At 41.8% G+C, this 23,277-nt stretch overlaps 1 protein-coding gene across 1 annotated transcript in view; it reads right to left on the bottom strand.

The window, feature by feature from the left end:
* Positions 1-109: 109 nt before the first annotated feature.
* TICRR (TOPBP1 interacting checkpoint and replication regulator) overlaps positions 110-23,277 on the bottom strand; it is a 37,011-nt gene continuing 13,843 nt past the window's right edge. Inside the window, exons 8-22 of the mRNA XM_046650171.1 lie at positions 21,973-22,124; positions 21,068-21,165; positions 20,674-20,767; positions 20,501-20,580; positions 20,085-20,324; positions 19,470-19,566; positions 16,642-16,699; positions 15,011-15,148; positions 8,871-8,961; positions 7,764-7,819; positions 6,788-6,922; positions 6,033-6,190; positions 2,054-4,241; positions 1,800-1,925; positions 110-941 (exon numbers count right to left, since the gene is read on the bottom strand). Of these exons, the coding sequence (XP_046506127.1) occupies positions 829-941; positions 1,800-1,925; positions 2,054-4,241; positions 6,033-6,190; positions 6,788-6,922; positions 7,764-7,819; positions 8,871-8,961; positions 15,011-15,148; positions 16,642-16,699; positions 19,470-19,566; positions 20,085-20,324; positions 20,501-20,580; positions 20,674-20,767; positions 21,068-21,165; positions 21,973-22,124 (3,824 nt within the window). The 3' untranslated portion in view covers positions 110-828. The remainder of the gene's footprint in view (positions 942-1,799; positions 1,926-2,053; positions 4,242-6,032; positions 6,191-6,787; positions 6,923-7,763; positions 7,820-8,870; positions 8,962-15,010; positions 15,149-16,641; positions 16,700-19,469; positions 19,567-20,084; positions 20,325-20,500; positions 20,581-20,673; positions 20,768-21,067; positions 21,166-21,972; positions 22,125-23,277) is intronic.

Genomic DNA, 23,277 nt, shown 5'->3' with positions numbered 1-23,277 from the left:
GCAACCAATAGAGGTGGACCGTGGTCATAGTTAACCTCGGGCTGGAGCATTACACAGAAATGCACTGAATGCGAAATAACCAGAGATGATTTTATTGTTACATAGAGAATGCAAAAAATTTATTCTGAAACCTGCCACAGTCGTTTTGTATACGGTGCTTCAGTTTACAAGCACTGCCTCTGTCTTGGGGTCCCCGCCTGACAGAAGCTCTGCAAGGGACCCGTGTTGGGGTCCTTTCTCCCACTTAGCAAGTGAGGCAGAGTGGTCCTCTGACTTGCCACGGTCACCGTTTGGGAGGGCTGGAGTGGGATCCTGGTCTTACAGTTCTTTTTCTGGTTCCTGACTGCCATGCTGCCTGAGTCCCACCAGCTAGACCACCTCCCTAATGTGGGCAGGTGTGGTGGGTTAGGGCGGGGCCTGGGGCAGACAGATTCCAGGAGGGGAATTTGAAAATCCTAAGGCGTTCCAGTGGGAATCTGAAAGCTGCCCGTGGTAAACGAGGCTTGAGACCAGGCCCCCAGTTTCCTTATGCCCACGGGGACCTGGCTGACTTCACCTTCATCTTTTGAACACCCTCTGCTCCATGAAGCCCTGGTTGTTCCTGTTTCTGTGCAGTGAGCCCAGGGTTACATGTGATGCTGATCGGTGGGCCCTGGCTCAGATGAACTGAGTTTCTGGGCACACTGCTGAGAGTTCCTCTATGGCATGTGGCTGGAGTTCCTGATACATCCAGAGAAAACCGCCTCAGAGCACTTCTGTCCCGGGAATGCAGTGGCTCTGGACGGCTCAGTAGTGTCTAGTTCAGTCCCCCAACCAGTCCCATCCTGACTAGCTAATCAGCTTCTTCCGTGTGTAAGTTCTGCTGATGGGGCGTCTCCTAGAGATCGCTCGGCTGAAAGGAGATTCTTCTGCCGTGGGGGGAAATACTTCCATATCCTCATCTAGAAAAAGGCAGAAAGGCTTAGCACGCAGGAAGTAACTGCGGACAGGACAAAAGAAAATGGGCTTGAACTGCAGAGGGTTACACATGAAGATGGACTGAGGAAAACGAGCACTGCTCGCAGGTTCTCATCCTGCAGGAATGCGACCTACACTTTGAACGAGGCCCGACCCCGTTATGTCAGCACTGAGCTGACAGCAAAAAGTAACTGTGAAAATGCCAACTACCTGGGTACTTCCGTTTATAGTCTGCACATTCTTTCTGTCTCAGATCTGTGGACTTTTTGCTGTTTTGCATGATTCATATTATAGTCTTGAGGGAAGAGAACCACCAAAGGGCCCCCCTCCTGTTCTCCCCTCCAGTTCTAGCAGGAGACCCTTCTAACCTGTAGTTCCCAGGCTCAATCCAGCTCTCTTCAGGTGGCGGGAGGAAAGGGGAACCCTAGAGTCCGAAGGCTGATTGCAACAGCCAGCCCTTCGTCACGCGGGATGCACAGAAACGCAGGGTATAAACCCGCTGCGGGGAAGGGCGGCTCTGCACACACCGCCTGCGCTCGAGCTGCTCTCAACACCCCCCTCAGAGCCCAGAGATGCACACGAGCTTTGGTCACCATTTTCAAGAAGGTGCAGTATTATGGTAGGATTTTGAGGGGGTTTCTGTTCAAACGCACAGAAGTTCTAATGTGGAGTTTCTCTGGAAAGGGCACATGACACTGTAGGGACAAAACGATCTGTCCCATACTCGGGCATTCACTCTGACTCCAAAATTCAACTGCCTGGCAACCCTGAGCTACCTTGGGCAGTCCCCCAAAGGACAGAAGTTTGCTTCCGGTAAGTCTCCAGGACCCTCCACAGATTACCTCTGGCGTCTTTACACTGGGAGGAGGGCGTCCTCCCCTGGAACAGCAACGGAGACTGGGTCAGAGCCTGGAGACCGCTGGCAGAGAGGCAGCTCCACATGGCACAGCCAGCGGGTGGCGTGGAACCTGAGGACGGCACAGGGTCAGCACGGCCCCGCGGGCCCCGAACCAGGAAGCCTGAGCCTCCTTAATAAGCAACTCCTGAATGCTGCCTCACCAGGCGCTGTCCGAGGCCCCCACACGGCAACACTCACCTGAACCAAACACCTCGTCGTCGCCCATGGAGGGGAGCTGGTGCGCACTCGCGCTGGGGGACCTCGCCTCACTCTTACTGACTTCTGAGTCTCCTCTCTGCTTGTCACAGACTCTTTTGGCCTGACCCTCGGCTTCCTCCTTGGCAGAGAGGAGTCTCTTCCTGGAACCCAACCCAAACTGTCCCCAGGAGAAGACTTCCTCAGCCTTAGGCACACTGTCCCTGGGAGGCGACTGGTCTGGCAGCTGACACACCCCCTCGAGCTCAAAATCCCCCAGGACAGGAGTCTTGTTGACGCTGAGTTCGAGGCCTTGCTCCTTCCCCTCTGGCTGGAGCAGTGACAAGCCCCCAGGAGGGTCTGTGCTGATGTCACCCCGCCCCGCGGAGGTGCCACCGCTACAGTCCACCGCCCTCTTTCTCCGGGGCCAGTCTTTAATCGTGTCAGGAGTTGTCTTCCCACTGTGTTTGGGAGATGGTGTCCAAGGAACCCCGACGTCTGTCTGAAATGGAGAGGGGGTACTAGAGGGGCAGCGGGTCGGGGTACAGGACTGGCAGATGTAGGTTTGTCCCCCACTCTTGCCGGGGGTGCTGTGCGAGGGGTGAAGGCAGGGGGGTGACACGTAGGTGGTCTCGGGTTTGCCTGAGGGCTTGCTGCCCCTGGGCACGCTGAGCTCAGGGAGGGGGCGCTCCTCTCCCAGGGAGCTCTCCTCTCTTCTGAGGGGCTCAGCTTCTGACAAAGGGCTGGGGTCGATCTTCTTAATTCGAAGCTTGGGAAGGCCGGAAGCTTGCATCTCCAGCTCCACCTCGTAGGTCTGTGGACGGGCAGAGGCTTCCGAGAGCCAAGCTGAAGCCTGCAGGTTCTCCAGTTGTGCGGCAGCCTGGCGCTGCCGTCTGTCTGCCGTACGGCGCAGGTCGTAGGAAGGCGTCAGGGGAGAGCTGGGCCGGGGGGAGGGAGGAGAAGGAAGAGTCCCAGGGGTAGACAGAGAAGGCTTGTCATCAGCAACCACCATCCTTAACCCCTCATCTTCTTCCACTGCAGAAACGTCACTCTCCAAGCTATCACTGCCAGGGCCCTCAGCTTCGTCCAGAAGAGTGAGATACTCCGTGTCACTTGCAATAAGCAAAGGAGAGGACATATGCCAGCCATTCCTGAAACCGCGCCCGGGGTAACCATGTCTTTCAGGAGAAGACTGAGGAGAGGGGTTCACTTCCTTCTCGTCCTTTCCAGCACCAGTAATGGCAGGTGGGCTGTCAGTTATGCCAACCCTAGGAGTGACAGACGTGTTAGGCTGGCACTCCAGGAAGCTTCTTTCAGGATTAGAGGTCTTTCTATGCCTTTTCCCAACTTTAGAAGGCGGTGGAGGGGGCACGGTGTCAGATTTAGCCATGTGTGAGATTTGAGGGGGAGTTGAGGGAGCAGGACGGGCGAGAGACATGGCTGCACTGGGTGATGTCCGGGACTCTTTCCAATCCAGTTCTCTAGGGGGAGGAGATTCTGTTGAAGATTTCCTAGATGGACTCGTGGAAATATCCCACGAAGGAGAGGTAGAACGGTTCTCTGGAGAAATAGGTGGGGAAGAAGTCATAGCTGTGTTCCCTGGTCTCTGCGGGCTTTCAACAGCTCTCTCCTCCCACGTCTGTGCTGGCTCCTCTGCCTGAGAAGCTCCAGGGACAGGTCGACGCTGGTGTCTCTGATTTGGAGGTGTGGCCGTGAAGGCAGGTTCTCTTCGCACGCCCGAGGCTGCTGCTCTCGGAGGCGTTCTGAGGGAGCATCGGGCCGGAGTCAGACATCCATCCCCGGCCCAGGCGGAGGGCGGAGCCGAGACTGCCGGACAGGAGGCGCTTTCTGGACCGGAACTCACCGACGGGGGCCAAGCGGAATTCTGCAGACATGCAGGTGGCTGAGCTCCTGGCCTGTGGGGAGTTCTCGGCACTCTTTCGAGAGGAGAGGCAGCTCCTTCTGCCACTCCTTTCTCAGGAGTGACTTTTGGTTGAGAGGGTGAATCCCAGCCATGTGACGAGGAGTCTTTTGAGGACTCCTTGAAAAGGACCTGTCTGGCAGGTGTCTTTTCTGTGGGGGATTTTTGCAGCCTTTCAGGGGTGCACAATGGAGTCTGTGGTGTACGAGGGAACCTTCTTGGTGTCGCTTTAGAAAAGCTTAGAGATTTCTGGTAACTCTTCTTAGGAGTCTGTAAAGGAAAATGCTATTTCAGTGCTTGATCATACTCATATTCTCTAAGGAGTGTTTAGTAATCTCTAAGACGATTAGAAAAGCAAACAGGAGATTTATAGTCAGCCAAAGGAATGAGCTTCAGCTGGATTTCAAATAGTGACTGTCCACTTCCTTTACATGACTCAGATTTTACTTGGCCACTTTTTCCAGCACCAACCATTGTATACAGTCTTAGTTTGTTCTCCTAAGACAAATGAATAATCTTAATAATTTGCATACTGCAGCTAGCACACGCTGTGCCTCTAACTGTATCACTACACCTCTCAGAGCTGTCCTCGTCCTCAGTGAGACAGCTATGTCTGACCTTTGCCCACAGCAGCTTCTAGGTGCCACACCAGCTGCTGTTCACCCGTATTCCACTCGTGCATCTATGTGCCAGGCAATGTGTGTGTGTGGGGGGCAGGGGGGCAGAGCATGGAGCACACAGATATAAGGCACAGCAACAAAGAGAACATCTCAGAAAGGACACCCTCCCCCAAATTTTCCTTCTTTCTGGCAAAAATTCAGTTAAACACTTCAACAGGCAAGGAGATCAGATACCTGTCATTTCTACAACCTTATTTGATCATCTCAAGGGAATCCTAGTCTAGTTAGCATTTCATGTTCAGTGCGGTATAGACAGATGATAATACAGTGTGGCCAAAGCAATGACAGGGATGTGCATGCGGCAATATGGGAGCACAGGGGAGGGCTGGCTGTCTAACCCAGTAGGCAGAGGGGGACAGGAATAGCAAGTCAGGTCTTCAAGAATGGGTGTCAGCGGGTGAAGGCAAAAGGTGAGGAAGCGGGGTAGAGGGCACTTTAGGCACAGAAAACAATATGAGCAAAGGCACAAAAGCAAAAACAGCCGTTGTGTGCGGGCCAGCGTGCAGCCTAATGCTGCTGAGAAGAGTATGAAGCACAGAAAGGTGAGGGCTGAGGCCAGCCAGGCCAGCAGAGACCAGACTGCAGAAGCCCTTGCCTGTCTGGGAGGAGACTGAACTTCGCCCTGTAAATCTGAGGTTTTCAAACACTTCCCCACAGCTCCCTGTCCTCTCCCAACCTCTAAGCAGTTTTTTGGGTTTCCAAACAAAGATTATTATTTTTGAACACAGGGTACCATTTTAGGAAAACTTGGAAAACCGTTTTAAACAAATGAAGAATCTATAGAGCTTCAAGCAAAGTGATGTGGTCAGAGGAGCATCTGATGTGGTCACAGAGGTCACCCTCACCTCTGGGGGCCAGACAGACTCGAGAGGAAAAAGGCTGTTGAAACGTTCCAGAAGAATTGAACTAGGGCAAGAACTGCAGGGAAGGAGAAGAGGGAATGCTGTAAGACATAGTTTGTAGATGAAATGAGTAGGCTGGATGGACCGGCTAGGCCTGGGGAGAGGGAGAAGTCAAGGATGACTCCCAGGTTTCTAACATGGGTCACCAGATTGAGGGGGCAACCTGAGGGAAACAGATGAATGAGACGGCACATTTCAGAAAGATACAGATGTCGTGTATGATACAAACAGTGGACGAAGCCAAGAGTAGATGTGATCATTTCCATCTCCTCCTCACACCTTGGCCTCAGCCAAACTGCTGCCTCAAGTCCTCATATACCCAGTACGTATTCATCTGGCTCAGCTCAAACCGCCCCAGATCTCTTTTATTATCTATAGATCACCTGCTTTCTCTTCCTTAATGGGCTCAGTGGGTTTCCTTGGTCATGTCTCTATGTTCCCCAAGACTATACTATTTTAACATTATAGAAATTTTATACCTGATAAGCTGTAGGTATCTCAGAACCCAGCGTGTTTCTTGAAGGCTTTTTAATTTGAGCTGAACCCTTCTCTGAGGGACTGATCACCTCAGACAATGCCCCGAAAAGAAGGCTCTTGGGAGACCGAATACTTTGGATTGGAGAATTTTCTCTTTGGTCTGCAAGTCAAAAACAGTGACAACATTTAATTCAACTCCTGCCCTCCCCAAACTAATAAAACAGCCAGTCCATACAAGAAAGAAGACAATAATTTTTGAAACCAACTAGAGGGAAGATCCCACCTAATTACATCAGCAACTGCAGTGACTGCTGCCATCTTAAATTTTAATGAGACTGCATATTTAACCCAGCCCCTATGTTAGGCAATGTAGGTGACTAAAATAATTTAATTTGTAATATCTGATGATCCAAGCTAATGATGGATAAAAGAATGAAGAACATACAAACAGATATCACCTGGGACAGCTGTGTGTAGGATCTGAACATACAGTGGGAATTACAGGTAATTTCCCCTGGAAGGAATGACTACCTACAAGGATAGTTTGGATGACCAGTTGTAGGAATCCAAAGGGATGACTCTGATAATGAAGGCCATGGACTGCTCATCTGGTCAGTACCCGGAACCTCAAATATACATATTTATTCTACTTCTCCAATGTCAAGAAAGAATATGTCAAATTTCATATTTCTTTTCCCAAAAATACTTCCCACCAAGTTGGCACAGACTTCTGAAGACAAGTGGGCAAGCACATTACCTAACTTGTCTTGCTGGAAGGAGTGAACTCTTTGCACACTTCGGGACTCTGGCTGAGACACAGAATAGAAGGAACCAGAATTTGTCCTGCTCAATGACAACTGCTTGATTCGAGGACTTCGTCTCAAACTTATTTCTACAAAACCAGAATCACAACCACAATAAGAGAGAAATGCAAACTTGACATTTTCCCATGTATGAAATGAGTAAAATTTATATAATACCACATACAAGATGGAAAGTTGATAAGCTATTGGCTTTGAGACTTCTGAAGCGTTGTAACAAAGATAAGAGGAATATGATATACAGCCCCAACAAGGTACAAAAAAACACTGACCCACTAGGCTGTCACCTCCAGAAGTCTCATGAACTGCCACTTTTAAGTATGATGTGGGGTAAAAACAGGTTTGTAAAGTATAGTGTGACTTTTGCAAAAAATTTTGAAAATTTAAAAATTGTAGTTTTCATGTGTATATTACATATATTTGTATAAAAATAACACCTGTAAGAATACAATTAGAGCTAAAATGTTAACAGAATATTTCCGAGTTGTGAAATTACTAAGTGATTATTATAATTTTGGGTTCTCTATATTTTCTGAGATTTCTACGATAAGTGTAAATTACTTGATTAAAAGAAGTTAGTTTTTGGAAACCCCTCCTTCGTCATATATACACTTTAAAAACAACTCACAGCACTTTGCATTACATAGCAGGTTAGCCCGCACTCTGAATTCCATTTCTATTGTGCAAAAATATTTCTTCTCCAGAAACTCTCTCAGTACATTCTATGCAAAAGACGTTTCACCAATAAATGTTTACTGATGTATTCTGTGGGCTCAGAGCTGTCACAATGTCTGTAAAATATCTTAGGATACGCTGAGCGACGATATAAGTACACAAAGGTTTTCACAGAAAGTAGATAAAACACCTCCCCCACCCCCCAAAATAAAACAAAAGAAATGTAGGTAATACCACCTTCTTTTTCTGGGGACTCTTCAACAACGTCAATATCAGGACCAGGATCAGAGGATCTTGAGGAACAACAAGCACAAAGATTATTCAATATCACTCATAATTAATGCACATTAAAGAGATACAGCTTCTCACCTCACAAGGTAACAAAGCCCACAAGGTTTGGTAACACCAGTGTTGGCAAGCACTCTCATACATTATTGTCAAGAGTGAAATGGGTAGAAGATATTTTTTGGAAAGCAGTTTTACATCAAAATTATTTTAAAACGCACATACTTTCTGACCCACAAATTTTACTTCTTGCAATTTATCCTGTAGACAAACTTGCACAAGGTGTGTAAAATCTGTGCACAAATAATGTCAAGATGGAGCCTTGACAAGATGGAGTAGATGCACTTCTCCCTATTCTGCCTGTTCAGTACAGCTAAAAACCCTGACATCATATATAAAGCAAATGTAAGATGACTCTCAGAGGTGGAAAGAAGAGGCAGATGGCTGGGGACCTCAGGACCTGAGGGGAGACAGGGCAGGGAGGTCCTGCTGACTCCTTTTTGCTTCATAGGTCCCAGATTGGGTGCTGGAGAAGCTGACAACCCGAACACACAAGAGGTGCAGACACGTACTTCCCTAAGGAAAGCCAGCTCTGTCTTGCCAAAGAACCTGGAAAGGGGCAGCTAAGCAAGATAAATGCTACCCTAGTCCAACCAATTGCCATGAAAACCAGCCCCTCATGCCCCTGTCAGCACAGGCCAAGATGGGACCCTAGACTTCCAGCTTGCCTCCCTCTTTCCCCACGTCAACACAAGAAGATATTTAAAAATTGTGGACTACCATTCAATAGAATACTACTCAGCAATAAAAAGAGATGAACTATTGATACATGCAACAAAATGGATAAATCTCAAAACAATTATGCCAGGTCAAAAAGGCCAGACACAAGAGCACATTCTTATGGTCCTCTAGCCCACCGAGCGTATAGACTGCTCTTTGGCTACAAGTAACACAGTTAAGACTTGAGTCACGAAGGTCATGAGAAGGTAAACAGTGGCCCTCAAGATCATTTGGAGAGCTGTGTGGGGTATGAAGAAGCTGGACAAGGATGTCACTCACCTGCCCTTGATTTGTCTATGAAGCAGCCTTCTGGAGATTTGCTTATGGATTGGAGTCTCAGCCACACTCTTAGTCAGCAGTTTGTGATAACCTAAAAATAAACAGCATAAATGTCACTTAACCTTATCAAGAAGCAGCTGCAAGACAGAGGGAGCAGGTCGAACTCGTCCATTGCACACTGCTTAGCTGAAGTAGATCTCAATGGTCTTTGGACTAGGGTCTAACCATAGGACTCAATTTAACATGATACAATAGTTTATCAGAACTATTAGAGATTAAATAATAAACAAGCCAATGTAAAATGTTATAAAACTATTATCAAATACGCAATCCTGAAAAAATGAAAAGTGCCTGCTTATTAGGGCTAACATGTCTGTCCACCTAGTTGGTGGTTCATGTATTTAAGATTAAATGAAATAAAGTATATGAAAATGCTGTTATGTCATGCAAATGTTAAGATATTTAATACTAAGGTAAATCTAGCCAGCATAAATTTTCTCCTTAGAACAGGTAGTCAAGCTACTCATGGAGGACTGGTTTTAAGGAAGTTAAAATTGACTAGAAAGAGGAGTGATGTCAGGAGGAATGTGGAATAAGGACCCCTGAAAAAACTCTCCCCATAAAAGGAATGAGAACACCAATTAAAATGGTCAAAATCAACTTTTTCAGAACTCTGGAAATTAACCAGTTTGCAACAATCCAGGGAATATTTATTCAACAAAAATGGCTGAATTTCAGTAAGAATAGTGAGCTTTGTAGAACTGTAACTTGTCCCAGTCCCAAACCCTGCTCTCTAGCCTCATTGCAGCCTTGAGAACCAACAGCCTGCAATTGTGGTGAAAACCAACAGCCCAGGAGCCTCTGGAGGGGGCAGAACAGGACTGACGCCCCCCAAAGCCCCATTCCCAGAAACTGTCATTATCTGACCTGTCTGGCAGTTCCCTGGAAAATCCCACTCGAAAGGCTCGTCTCTATTTGACCCGACTTGGCACTCACCCAGTGCAAACAACTTTTCCCCAGGGAGCATATACTGAAAACAACCAGCAGCAATTACAAACATCACAGCTGCCTGAGGGAGTGACGACACTCGTGGCAAACAACAGTTGACCAAAAGTTTAAATGGGAAAACCGGGGAATGAGATGTCCAAAGGGGACTCTGCAAACTCACACATTCCTGGTAACTTAAAAGTCCATGTGCTGTAGGGCTGTGTGCGTGCCAGGAAAGACCCGAAAAGGCCCTAAACTGACATCTTTGGCTGATCTTGGGGCTCCTGCCTGGCTGAGTAGTGAAGGCATGAGCCAAGGCACAAACAGGGCCCTCAGCAAAGGCTGGGAGACGTGCTGGTCCCGGGCACTTAAGGAAACCTCTGTCCAACCATCAGCTGACCACTAAGCCAAATGAGCAGAGACTTCAGTAGCTACGATGACAGAAGACAAACTTTAAAGAATTCGTTCAGGAAAGTAACTAAACAAATAAAAGCAATAACACCACCAACAAACCCTGGCAGGGAGGATGGGTGGTCTGATTGCAGAGTTGCCTCATTATATTATTTAAAATGTCCAGTTGTCAACAAAAAATATGAGACATGCAAAATACAAGAAAGTATGGCCCATACACAGGAAAAAAAAAATCAGTTCATAGAAACCACCCTGAGGAATCCAGATGTGGGATTTATTAGACCAACACTTTAAATTAGCTATCTGAAATATGTCAGGAGTGGGAGAACCTGATTTCCAGAGTTACCAAATGGTAATATTCAGAATATCTAATTCTCAACAAAGAATTACAAAGTATATAAAGAAACAGGAAAGTACAGCCCATTCCCAGGAAAAAAAGAATCTGACAGAAACCATCTGTGAGAAAGCCCAGACACCGGAGACACTCGTCAAAGATGTTAAATCAAATTTTCTAAATGTGCTCAATGAGCTCAAGTAAACCATGGACAAAGAACTAAAGAAAGTCAGCAAACCAGCGTATGAACAAAACGAGAATATCAATAAAGTGATAGAAATTATAAAAAGGAACCAAACAGAAATTCCAGAGCTGAAAAGTACTGAAAAATAACTGAAATGAAAAATTCACTGGAGGGGTTCAACTTCAGGTTTGAGCAGGCAGAAGAATCAGTAAACTTGAAGATAAGGCAACTGAAATTATCCAGTCTGAGCAGAAAAAAACAGAATTAAGAAAAATGAACAAAGCCTGAGGGACCCCTGGGACACCATCAAGCATAATAACATACACATGCTGAGAGTCCTAGAAGGAGAAAAGAGAGAGAAAGGGGCAGAAAATAATTTGAAGCAATGATTGAAAACTTCCTAAATATGATGAAAGACAAGAATCTACATGTCCAAGAAGCTCAGTGAACTCTAAGCAGGATAAACTCAGAGATCCAGATAGACTATAGTCAAATTGTCAAAACCCAGAGCCCAAGAATCTCAAAAGCAGCTACAGACAAGCAGCTCAGTAAGACGAACAGCTGATTCCTCATCAGAAACGTCGGAGGCCAGAGGGCAGTGAGAGGACCTAAGTAAAGTACTGAGAGAAAAAAAGGCCATCAACCAAGAATTCTACATCTGGCAAAAACTATTCTTCAAGAATAAAGTAGAAATTAAGACATTTCCTGATCAACAAAAGTTGAAGGCTTTCATTGTCAGTAGATCTGCCTTATAGGAAATGCTAAAGGGAGTGCTTCAGGCTGAAATGAAAGGACACTAGACAATAACCTGACGCCACAAGGGGAAATAAAGGACACTGGTAAGGTAACTACACAGGTCAACACAAGAGCCAGTATCATGGTACTTTTGGTTTGCAACTCCTCTGTTTTTCCCGTATGATTTAAAAGGCAAATGTATAAAACAATAATTATAAATCTATGTTAATGGGCACCATTTATAAATATGTAATCCATGACAATAACAATACAAGAAGCAGGGATGGGAATATAGAAGAGCAGAATGTTTGCATACTATTGAAACTAAGGTGGTATTACTCAATAGGTTTTAAGTTTAAGATGTTAATCGTAATCTCCAAAGTAACTACTAAGAAAATAACTAGAAAATACATAGAAAAGGAAAGACAAAGGGAATCAAAAAGATGCACTAGAAAAAAATCAGCTAAATTCAAGAAAGGTAGTAATGGAGAAATAGAAGAACAAAAAAGACATATGATATACAGAAAACAAACAGAAAATGGCAGAAGTCCTCCCTTAGTAATTACATTAAATGTAAATGCATCAAGTGCTCCAATTAAAAAGCAGAGATTGGCAGAATGGATTAAAAAAAATATGATCCAATTATATGCTGTCTACAAGACTCACTTTAGATACAAAGATACAAATAGGTTGAAAGTAAAAGGATAGAAGAAAGATATTTTACGCAAAAGAGAACCAGCATGGTTATATTATTGTCAGACAAAATAGACTTTGTCAAACAAAGTTAAAAAATCAAAGTACATTATATATTAATAAAAAGTTCAATCCATCAAGTAGATACAACAATTATAAACATACATAAATCTAACAGCAGAGCCCCAAAATGTATCAAGTAAAAAACTGACAGAACTGAAGGAAAAATAGATAAATCAACAATAATAGTTGGAGGCTTTAATACTCTACTTTGAATAATGGATAGAACAATTGAACAGAAGATCAGCAAGGAAACAGAAGACTTGAACAACACCATAAACCAACAAGACCTAACAGACATCTATAGGACACTCCATGCAACAAGAGCAGAATGCACATTCTTCTCAAGAACATAAAGAACATTCTCCAGGATAGGCCAAATGTTAGGCCATAAAACAAGTCTCAGTAAATTTAAAAAGACTGAAATCATACAAAGTGTGTTTTACAACCACAATGAAATGAAATTAAAAACAGAAGGAAATCTGGGAAACTCACAACTATGTGGAAATTAACACATTCCTAAATAACCAATGGGTCAGAGAAGAAATCACAAGGGAAATTAGAAAATATTTTGAGATGATGCAAATGAAAACACAACATACCAAAACTTACAGGATATAGCTAAAGCAATGCTTAGAGGGGAATTTGTACCTATGAATGCCTGTATTAAAAAAGAAGATCCCAAATCAGTAACATAACCTTAACCTTAAAAAACTGAAAAAGATCAAACTAACATCAAAGCAAGTCGAGGGAAGGAAATACTAAAAACTATATAGAAAATAAATGAAATCAAGAATAGAAACACAATAGAAAAGTCAATGAAACCAAAAGCTGGTTCTCTGAAAAGATCATTAAATTGACAAACCTTTAGCTAGACTGACCAAGAAAGAGAGGGAACACTCAAATTACTATAAAAGAGGGAATATAGCTACGAACCTTACAGAAATAAAAAGGACTATAAGGAAATACTGTGACCAACTCTGTAACAGCAAATTAGATAACCTAGATAAAATGGACAAATTCCTAGAAAGACACAAATTGCTGAAAACAGCCTGAATAAGAAACAGAACATCTGAATAAAGCTATAACAAGTAAAAAGATGGAATCAGTTACCAAAAATCTTCCCACAAAGAAATACCCAGGACTAGATGGCTTCACTGTTGAATTCTACCTAAGATTTAAAAAAGAATTAACACTCTAACATATATGGTCAACTGATTTGTGACCAGGATGCCAAGAGAATTCAATGAGGAAAAAATAGTCTTTTACAACAAATAGGGCTGGGACAACTGGACAGCCACATACAAAAGAATGATATTGGACTTCTGTTTCACACAAAATAACATACAAAAATTAACTCAAAATATACCAAAGACCTAAATGTACAAGCTTAAACTATAAAACCCGGATTCAGTAATGGTTTTTTAGATATGACACCAAAAGCACAAGCAACAACAAAAATAGATTAGAGACTTCATCAAAATTACCCAAGATTGGGATAAAATATTGCAAACCATATATCTGATAAGTGACTAGTATCTACAATATATAAAGAACTCTTACAACTCAATGGGAAAAAGACAAATAACCCAATAAAGAAATGGGAAAATATTTGAATAAACATTTCTCCAAAAAAGATATATATATGGGAGCACATGAAAAGATGCTCAACAACATTAGTCATCAAGGAAAAGCAACTCAACCACAATGAGATACCACTTCACACCCACTAGGATGGGTAAAATCAAAAACAGGGACAAAAGATGGTGACGAGGATATGTGGAGAAACTGGAACTCTCATACATTGCTAGTGGGAATGTAAAATGGTATAGCCATTTGGGAAAACAGTTTGGTGATTCCTCAAAAAGTAAACACAGTTATCATATGACTCAGCAATTTCATCTCTAGGCATATGCTTGAGAATTAAAAACATGTCTATACAAAATATTGTATATGAATGTTTATAGCAGCATTATTCATAATAGTCAAAAAGTAGAAACACCTCGAATGTCAGTCCACCAACTGATGGATTAATAAAATGTAGTTTATCCATACAATGGTATATTATTGGCAACAAAAAGAAATGAAGCACTGAGACATGCTATACCGTGTACAAACCTTGAAAACATGCCAAGTAAAAAAGCCACTTACAAGGACCACATATGGTATGGTTCCACTTAAAAGAAATATCCATAACAGGAAACTCTATAGAAACAGAAAGTAGACAGCTGGTTGCCTACAGCTAAGAGGGTTGTGGAAATGGGGCGTGACTGCTAAAGGGTATGGGGTTTCTTTCTGGAGTGAAGAAAATGTTCTGGAATTAGTGGTGATGGTTGCACAACTTTATGAATGTACTAAAAACCACTGAACTGCATACTTTAAAAGAGTTGATTGTATGGTACATTAATTATATCTCGATTATTAAAAAAGAACAAAAAAGCAAAACAAAAACCCAAAAGACTATAAAACAACTGGTTACTACCCTTCATTTCTTTTTAACTGTTTTTATAAAATAGATGCTTGTCTATAGGGGCAACTAGGATGGGAGGATTGAGAGAGACCAGGATGAATTCTTCATCCAAGCTTGGAAGGAGAGAGACTCCAAGGGGAAAATTAACTGATGATAACCACAGAGGAGAGGAAAACAGGTAAGATGAATGAGCTTCTGCAACAAGAGTGTGGGGACTGGTTTGGGTCCAAGAACCTCCTTCTCTTGGTTACCCTAAGATGTAGTACCTTTGGTCCTCTTGAAGTTGTCCTCCAGACCTTCCACAGCTGACACAGAATGGCTTCTAGGCAACCCCCGCTTTACGGATCTCTTTGAAGGAGAAATCATTTCCCGGTTGAAGAGATTTCTTCGAACTTTGGTCACTTCTGAAAGCATTAAAAAAAAAAAAAAAGCCAAATATTATTGCTAATAAATGCCTTATCTGGGAAGAGAAAGAAATCCAAAACAGAGAAGCTATTTAAGGAAACTACCCTACAGACTGTTTGCTACATTCACATTTACTAATAGGATTTCCTTAAATATTATATTCACATGGTACATTAAAACTATTTGCTCTTACAAATTCAACTTAAATCCAGCTTTTCAGGAGTAAGGAAAGCCCATATCACTTAAATGAAAAGCTTCACTCATTGTAAAAGGGACATAACCCTTAAGAGAGAGGTTGGCTAATGTGGTCTTGGTCCTTTCACTGTATCCCAGTGTTAGGATGATTTCCTCACTCTGGGCCTCTCTCTCTGCTGCTTTGTATTCAGCTCAGCCTCAAGTAGAGAAACTGTTTTTCTCAATTTCACAGATTTCACTCTTCTTCTCATAAGCATTTTACTAATTTGCTGGCTTATTTTACATTTTCTTCCTAACTCCAGAGCATGAGAGTTGTGACCATCTAGACTCAAAGTTAGGAAAACAGCTGAAGAGTCAAGAAATACTTGTCAAAGCTGGCAGGAAGGCATGGTAATCTTAAGCAAGATGGCCTAGTGGAGAGGCCCCTCAAAAATTCACCAAGGGTAAATTGTTCTAAGAGCAAGTTATTTAAATAAAAACCAAATAAACCGGGATCGACCACCTGGGAGGAGCCCTTATGTTTATGTATCAACAACATAAATATTAATGTTAAGGACACTGATAACACACAGCAAAGTTTCAAAAGTTTCTCTGTCTCCATTATGAGTCCCTGTTACCTGCGTTAGGCTCTCTGTGAAACTGATTTATGACCCCATAGCCAAATTTGACTTGTTACTTTCTCTTCTTCCCAAGTTTTTGAAAAGTTTGATATCCACAGAAAATTTCAAAGAACAAACATAGAGTTGTCACTAAAATTCACCACTTGTCAATATTTGTTTTTTCCCTCCACTTCTCTCTGTATTTGTACAATTTTCCACCCCTGAACACCACAGAGTAACTTGCAGACGTCACAACTCTTCAGCATGTGTCTCCTAAGAACCAGGGCCTACTATCTAATCCACCTTTGAACTTCTCTCATTGTCTCAACAATATCCTTTATAGCTTTTTTTTCCCTTTCTAAATTTAAGATCCAAGTAGGGATCATGTAGTGCATTTAGCTGTTGCACTAAAACTCCTTTCATCTAAACCAGTTTCACTGACCTTTTTGTTTTTTGGCTTTCATCATAGTGGCATTTTAAAAGAGGATTTCATGCCAGTTATTTTGCAGAATGCAGTATTTTGAGACCATGTGAACATCTTATTCCCTTAGCACACAGTATTTGGATATATTTCATTAACCAACAACTATACAAAACTCTAACTTATAACTAAACGCAGCTGCCTAAGTACATGCATTCAAAACAAATTTGTCATTCTAATCAATAAACACAGGGTACACTGAGAAAAGAAAGTGTACCTTGTACTGTATCTTTCCCTGGGAGTGGAGGCTGCTGAAGGGTAGGGTGAGAATTCTCCTGAAAGAAGAGAAAATCCAACAAGAAAATTTAAATAAGCATTCACTTAAAATATAACAATTTTTTAATTGTACCCAGTGGTACAGCGGCTAAGTTTATGAGCTCCACTTCAGCGGCCAGGAGTTCACCAGTTCAGATCTCAGGTGTGGACCTATGCACTGCTTATCTAGCCATGCTGTAGCAGGTGTCTCACATATAAAATAGAGGAAGATGGTCACAGATGTTGGCTCAGGACCAATCTTCCCCAGCAAAAAAGAAGAGTATTGGTGGCAGATGTTAGCTCAGGGCCAATCTTCCTTAAAAAACAAAAAAATAAATGTATTAAAATATAAGAATAAAAATTCCACATGAAACCCTTTGACTCCTACAGTTCCACGTGTAGAAATCCACAACAGAAACAGTTGTTAAAATGCACAAAAATAGATATGTTCCAAGGACACTAAAGGCTGTATTGTAAAAATACAAAATAAGAAACACCCTAAATACCCATAAAGAGTGAAACATAAATTACGATACATCCATCCAAGGCAGGTATAAAAGAATTAGAAAGACCTATAAGAATAGAGAAGGAAGGAAAGACCTATATATACTAACACAGAAAGAGGTCCATGGTGGGGAAAAAGTAGAAGAAACTGCAGAATAATAAGTATAGAAGGTTAGCCATTTGTAATGTTTATGGACATGTGTGTGTATAACAGAAGTGTGGACAGAAAAGGGCCTGGGAATACAAACAGCAAACTGTCATCAGAGATTACTTCTGAAGAACAGATAGAAAAGAACCATTCTAACTTTTAACTTTATATGATTTCAACTTTTTAATGATGATTATGTGTATCTTTTATAAGTAAAAAATAAAAACCCATATAAATTAATTAGAGGATGGCTATACTCTGAGGAACTTCTCTGTATTAAACTGCTATTTACTTGTTATTATAGTAGAGAATTCAAGAGTCTAAAGTTCAGATACCTCTCAAACAATGCAACTGTTTTTTCAGTTATGCCACTGTAATAACTGAAGAATGAAGTATCACATGGGGCAGATGTTTGAGTTTTTTTATGAAGCAAAAGATTTTGCCCTGAGCTAACATCTGTTGCCAATCTTCCTTTTTTTCCCTCTCTCCCCAAAGCCCCAGTGCTTGGTTGTATATCCTGGTTGTAAGTCCTTCTAGTTCCTCTGGGTGAGCCACCACCGCAGCACAGCAACTGACAGACGGGTGGTGGTTCCGTGACTGGGAAGCAAACCTGGGCCGCCAAAGCAGAGCATGTGGGACTTTAACCACTAGGCCGTCAGGGCCGGCTCAACAAATGATGTTCTTCATTAACCAAAATCAAATCCTGATCTCAGTGAAACTGGTCTCATAGAATGAAACTTTCTTGGCCAATCTAAAACAAAGGTTTCAAAAAGGAGTGCTGGAAAGGACTGCAAATCACTGTAAAATCCAGTGAGAGGAGGTCTGACACCTTTTAGATTTCAGTCTCCAATCAGGAGTCCAAGATACATAAGATCTGCATCTTCTGCACTTATACTTACTAATGTATACTACGATAATGAGCAACACTAACTCTTTAAAAGAAATCCCAGGGCTAGCCCCGTGGTGTAGTGGTTAGGTTTGGCACACTCTGCTTTGGTAGCCCGCGTTCATGGGTTTGGATCCTGGGTGCAGACCTACACCACTTGTCAGCCATTCTGTGGCGGTGACCCACATATAAAGTGGAGGAAGACTGGTACAGATGTTAGCTCAGGGCTAATCTTCCTCAGGAAAAAAAAAAGAAATCCCACCTCCAATTCCAAAAGACAGCCATAAATCTCCAGAAACCAAGAGTGAACCGCTATTGTAATGATTGTTTCCAAAGCTAGTTCTCAAAGAATTTTAACTCTTCTCAGATAATTCATGCAGTTCAAAAGTTTCAAAGCATTTTTTTCATTTCTTTCTTAGCAAAACATTAATTCTACTTAGTGAATAGACTCCAGTTGAGTTTCTTTTTTGTTTTGCAACCAATAAAAACCTCGTCTTTCCATCTACTGCCATAGAAAAACAACCGCCACCTTGCTTCTTGCTTCCTGAGAGTCCTTTTTTTTAAAAATTTGTTACATAAGTAAACCATATGTACTGAAGAGTACTTTCCAGTACGCAAAGTCCTATTATGATTGTACATTATTTTTCAAAGTCTCTTTGCTTATGTTAGTTATTATTTTATAAGTTTTCTTATCTACATTAAAGATTTTTAAATTTTTTTTTAATTATTTTTTTTTTTGGAGAGGCAATTGGCCTTGAGCTAACATCTGTTACCAATCTTCTTCTTTTCGGTGAGGAAGATTGTCGCTGAGCTAACATCTGTGCCACTCCTCCTCTATTTTATGTGGGACACCGCCACAGCATGGCTTGATGAGCAGTGTGTAGGTCTGTGCCCGGGATCTGGGCCTGCTGAAGTGGAGCACACGAGCTTAACCATATGCCATGAGGCTGGTCCCTACATTAAAGATTTTAAATTAACTTATTTATTCCTGACTTTTACTTGCTGTTTTTCTTTATATTATCTCTAACTGTCACACTTCAGGGGAAAATGGTTAATCTTTAACAAATTTCTATTTCTTTATTTCTTGGATTACAGTGGTATACACATTCATAAAACTACCTCATTTATTTTTGTATCCTCCAATGTCCATTTCTTAAAAGTAGAGACACTGCCTTTCGTTGTTTATTGTATCAATTCATGCCTAAGGAACAACTCTGGTAGTGTGATTTCTTGTCTCCTGGAAATGACTTACATTTTTTGTAGCTCTCTTGGATACTTTGGGAATTTCAATTTGTCGAAGATTCTGTGAAACGTCTGCAATACTTTTATGTCTTATTAATGCATTTTTCCTTTTGAAAATAGAAACAGAACAGTCAACATACAATCAATTCAGGTTACAAAGCAGTTAAAGTAGAATGGAACTAGAGTTTAAAATAAAACATTATTTAAATAAAAGTTATCTTGGGGTTGGCCTGAATTTACAGCAAAACAAATCAACCTCAGAATTTCTAAAGTGACTACTATAGATTCAATTAGTTATGAACAACGAGAAGAATCAAGAAAAACTTAAAAAATAAGCTGAAACCCTAAGCTTATCTCATGAAAGGCTCCTAGTTCCTGGAGCCCCACATAGCAGTCAGGAAGGGCACTGTGGACTACACAATACATACTTGTCTATTCCTTGAATAATATAGAGTGTCAGATGCTCCTTGTTAGGAACTTCAACAACTGGCTTCTATGATTTAGAAATAAGGGCAACTATTAATTCCATCAATTATAGACAAAGACAACTGGACTACGGTTTAAACATGCCCCTTGGCAGAATGGTAACAGGGCAAGTAAGTTCTTTAATTCCTTGAGCTCCTACCTTCTCTTCTTAGCTGATCTGGTACGAAGGTCCTCTAGCTGGTCAGATTCAGTCCCACCCGACAGTGATCTATGAGAACTTGACAGAAGAGGCACAGAAGGAAGGGGTGATTTGCTCTCCTGTGTCATGGAGTCATCACTGAAAAAATCCGTAGGAAGGACACCAGCCAGCTTCGGAGGAATTGCAAACCCTAGGCTGTTGTAAAGATTTCCGAGTGTCTTTGGGATAGAGTCAATATACCTGTGGAACAGATTGGTTAAATATGGAACATATGGAACACCATTCCACCCTCCTTATTCCCTTCCTCATCCAGCATGAGAAACAGTCCTTACAATTCCATAATTCTAAGACAAGAAGACATATGTAAGTTCTTGGTAAAATAGTTTTAAAGTTAAATTAGTAGGCATCAAACTTACAATCGCAAAATTTCCTCCAGAAACTTTGCCAGGTATGCCGAATCCTCAGTTAAACACACCATGCGCAGCAAATCTGCCACCTGAAGGAGATTTTAGAAAATTGCCGCCTGCCCTCTGCAGGGAAGCTGAAAGCATCCACGGCTACCCCCAGCGGCACTGGGCTGTATACTTGCCTCCTCCACTATCCGCTCCATGTCATCTATGCTTTCATGTGCTGAAGGGCACTGCAGGCACAGCTCCAAACGAAGAAACACCTGAAGCTGGCACCTGGAGAGAAAAAGAGACTCGGTCATTTCTCCTTTAAGTGCTGCTTAACTGAAAGCTCCTTCCTTAAGCATAGATCTGTTTACATAAGAAGCAAGAACCAAAAGGGAGAAGAACCAGTGCTTTCTCTAAATGACGACATGGTTATTAGGTCAACAGGCGACTCAAACTGCACATTACAAGAGCATAAGGAACCCGCCACAAAAGCCTCTTCGAGCAATCGGCAACCTATTTTAAACTGATACAAGCACATCTTGGAGCTTTGCTTTATAGTGTGGCAAAAAAAAAAAAGTCTTTACTCACTCTCTGACTTTATCTTCTTTATCCAGTTTTCCTAGATTCTGTCGAAGACTTTTGCTAGTTTTTAAGAGGTTATTTTTTACTTGATTCAAGCAGTTCATCTGAAAATACACAATTATTACATAGGAGAATATTAAGTTATTTATCATTCTTTCTTTCACAGCTGACTAATGGCCTAAGAAGGGAAGTAAATTCCCTTACAAATTTTCCCCTTCTTTCATTTGAATGAAAAATAGTGAAATGAATATTCTTTTTTTATATCTTTAAAAAGAACATGGTAAAAGTATTTGAGAGTAAGTGGGCATGGATACAGCAAGTCTGCAGATTTGAACTTTCTTTAAAGGAAGACCCCAGAACGTAGTGATTGAGAAGTCTAAGTACTCTAAACAACTCTCCTGTCTGCTTTAGAGAAGGAGCCTGGCTTTCGCCACCAACCACAAATAAAAACGACAAAATGGTCTAAAACAGTGGTTTGCAACATTCCTGTGCAGAAGAATCATCTAGGAAGTTTTTGCAAATATAGATGCCCCGGTCCCAACCCTGACAGATCTGTTTCAGTTGCTCTGGAGGGAGCCAGGCATCAGCATTTTACAAAAACGATCTAGGTGACTGTAAAGTGCAGCCAGAGTTAAGAACCAGCGGCTTAATTCATGCGGCTAGGACGAAGGTCGAGGTTTCTTTGGAAGAGAAGTACAGGTAATTACCACCCCCACCAGCTGTTTCCTTGATTTCTGCCCTTCCAGTTCACCACGTCCACCTCCCAAGATCTGGAACTGTGCTCACCCCTTGCTCATCTTATCATTTTTTAATCATACACTGCATAACCGACATTTCCCAGACACATGAACCAAAGCCCCTAACAAGAACCAAGCACTACATCTATGACAAACAAGATCCGACTCTCTTACTTCTAACTCCTCGGCACCTCTGGCCTTGAGGAACGCTTTAATGGTCGAGATCATGTTCTGAGCACCTGAGTACAACCTCATTTCTCCTGTGGCCACAGTCTTTTGGTAATTTTCATGTATGTAAGACAGTAGCTCCTCCTCAGTTTTAAAATCTGTGAAAAACAAAGACATATTGATCATCACACCGAGCCGAAGTCCTTGTATTATTTAAGGCAGTGGCTGTCAACTGGGAATTTCTGCCTCCAGGGGCTGTCTGGCTGACTGAGTCGTCACAACTGGTGAGCAGAGGGGTGTTACTGGTATCTGGTGGGCAGAGGCCAGGCATGCTGCTAAACATCCTACAGTGCACAGGACGGCCCCACAACAGAGAATCATGAGATCCAAAACGTCAACAGTGTTAAGAGTGAGAAAGCACAGAGACAGTGATTAATTTTAAGGCTTTGCAAAACAAGTGTACATGTTATAAATTTAAGGGTAACCACTAATGGAAAAGAAATAAACTACATAACCTCCAAACCTAGAAGAAATGAAAAAGAGGAATAAAAAAAACTTGATTAATCCCATGGCCTGCTAGAAAGGAAAAGAACCAAGAGAAGCACAAACTAAGACACTAAAATACACCTAAGCTTATTAGTAATCAGAATTACAAACATTTATCTTACAAAAACACTTGCTGATTAAAAGATAGGAACTGTCAGATTAGATTAAAAAAGTATGCATTTATAAAGACTATACCCAAAACACAATGACAAAGCAACATTGGAATAAGGGAACAGAAAAAGATATTAAGCCAAACACTAACGAAAGGAAAGCTGGTGTAGCTATATTAATACAAGCAAAATAAACTTTAAAGCATAAAGTTATTAGGAATAAATAAAAAGTTATCATTACACATTGACAAAAGATATAATTACAAGAAAGATATAAATAATTTTGAACTTGTATGAACCTACAAGAAAGCCTCAAAATATATAATGCAAAAGTTGGAGAACTGCAGGGGAATTTTGACAAATCTACATGGTGAAAGACTGTAACACGATATCTCAGTTATAGGTAAAAGCAGAAAAAAATAAGAATGTTGAATATTCAAACATTAATGAACTTGAGGTAATGGACATGCAAAGAAGCAAATACCCAGCTATTAAGAGAATATATATACACATTATTTTCAAGTACATGTGGAATATTAACAAAACTTGACCACACATTAGACCAGAGTTTCAGCAAATATTAAAGAATCATTATCTTACAGAGTACATCTGTGCACAGTCCGAAAATACTAAAAACTAATTAAAAAAATAAAGC

The sequence above is a fragment of the Equus quagga genome, chromosome 2, assembly GCF_021613505.1.
Source record: "Equus quagga isolate Etosha38 chromosome 2, UCLA_HA_Equagga_1.0, whole genome shotgun sequence".
Classification (NCBI taxonomy): Eukaryota; Metazoa; Chordata; class Mammalia; order Perissodactyla; family Equidae; genus Equus; species Equus quagga.
The sequence above is the reverse complement of the archived record's forward strand: the minus strand, read 5'-3'. Positions and strand labels throughout refer to the sequence as shown.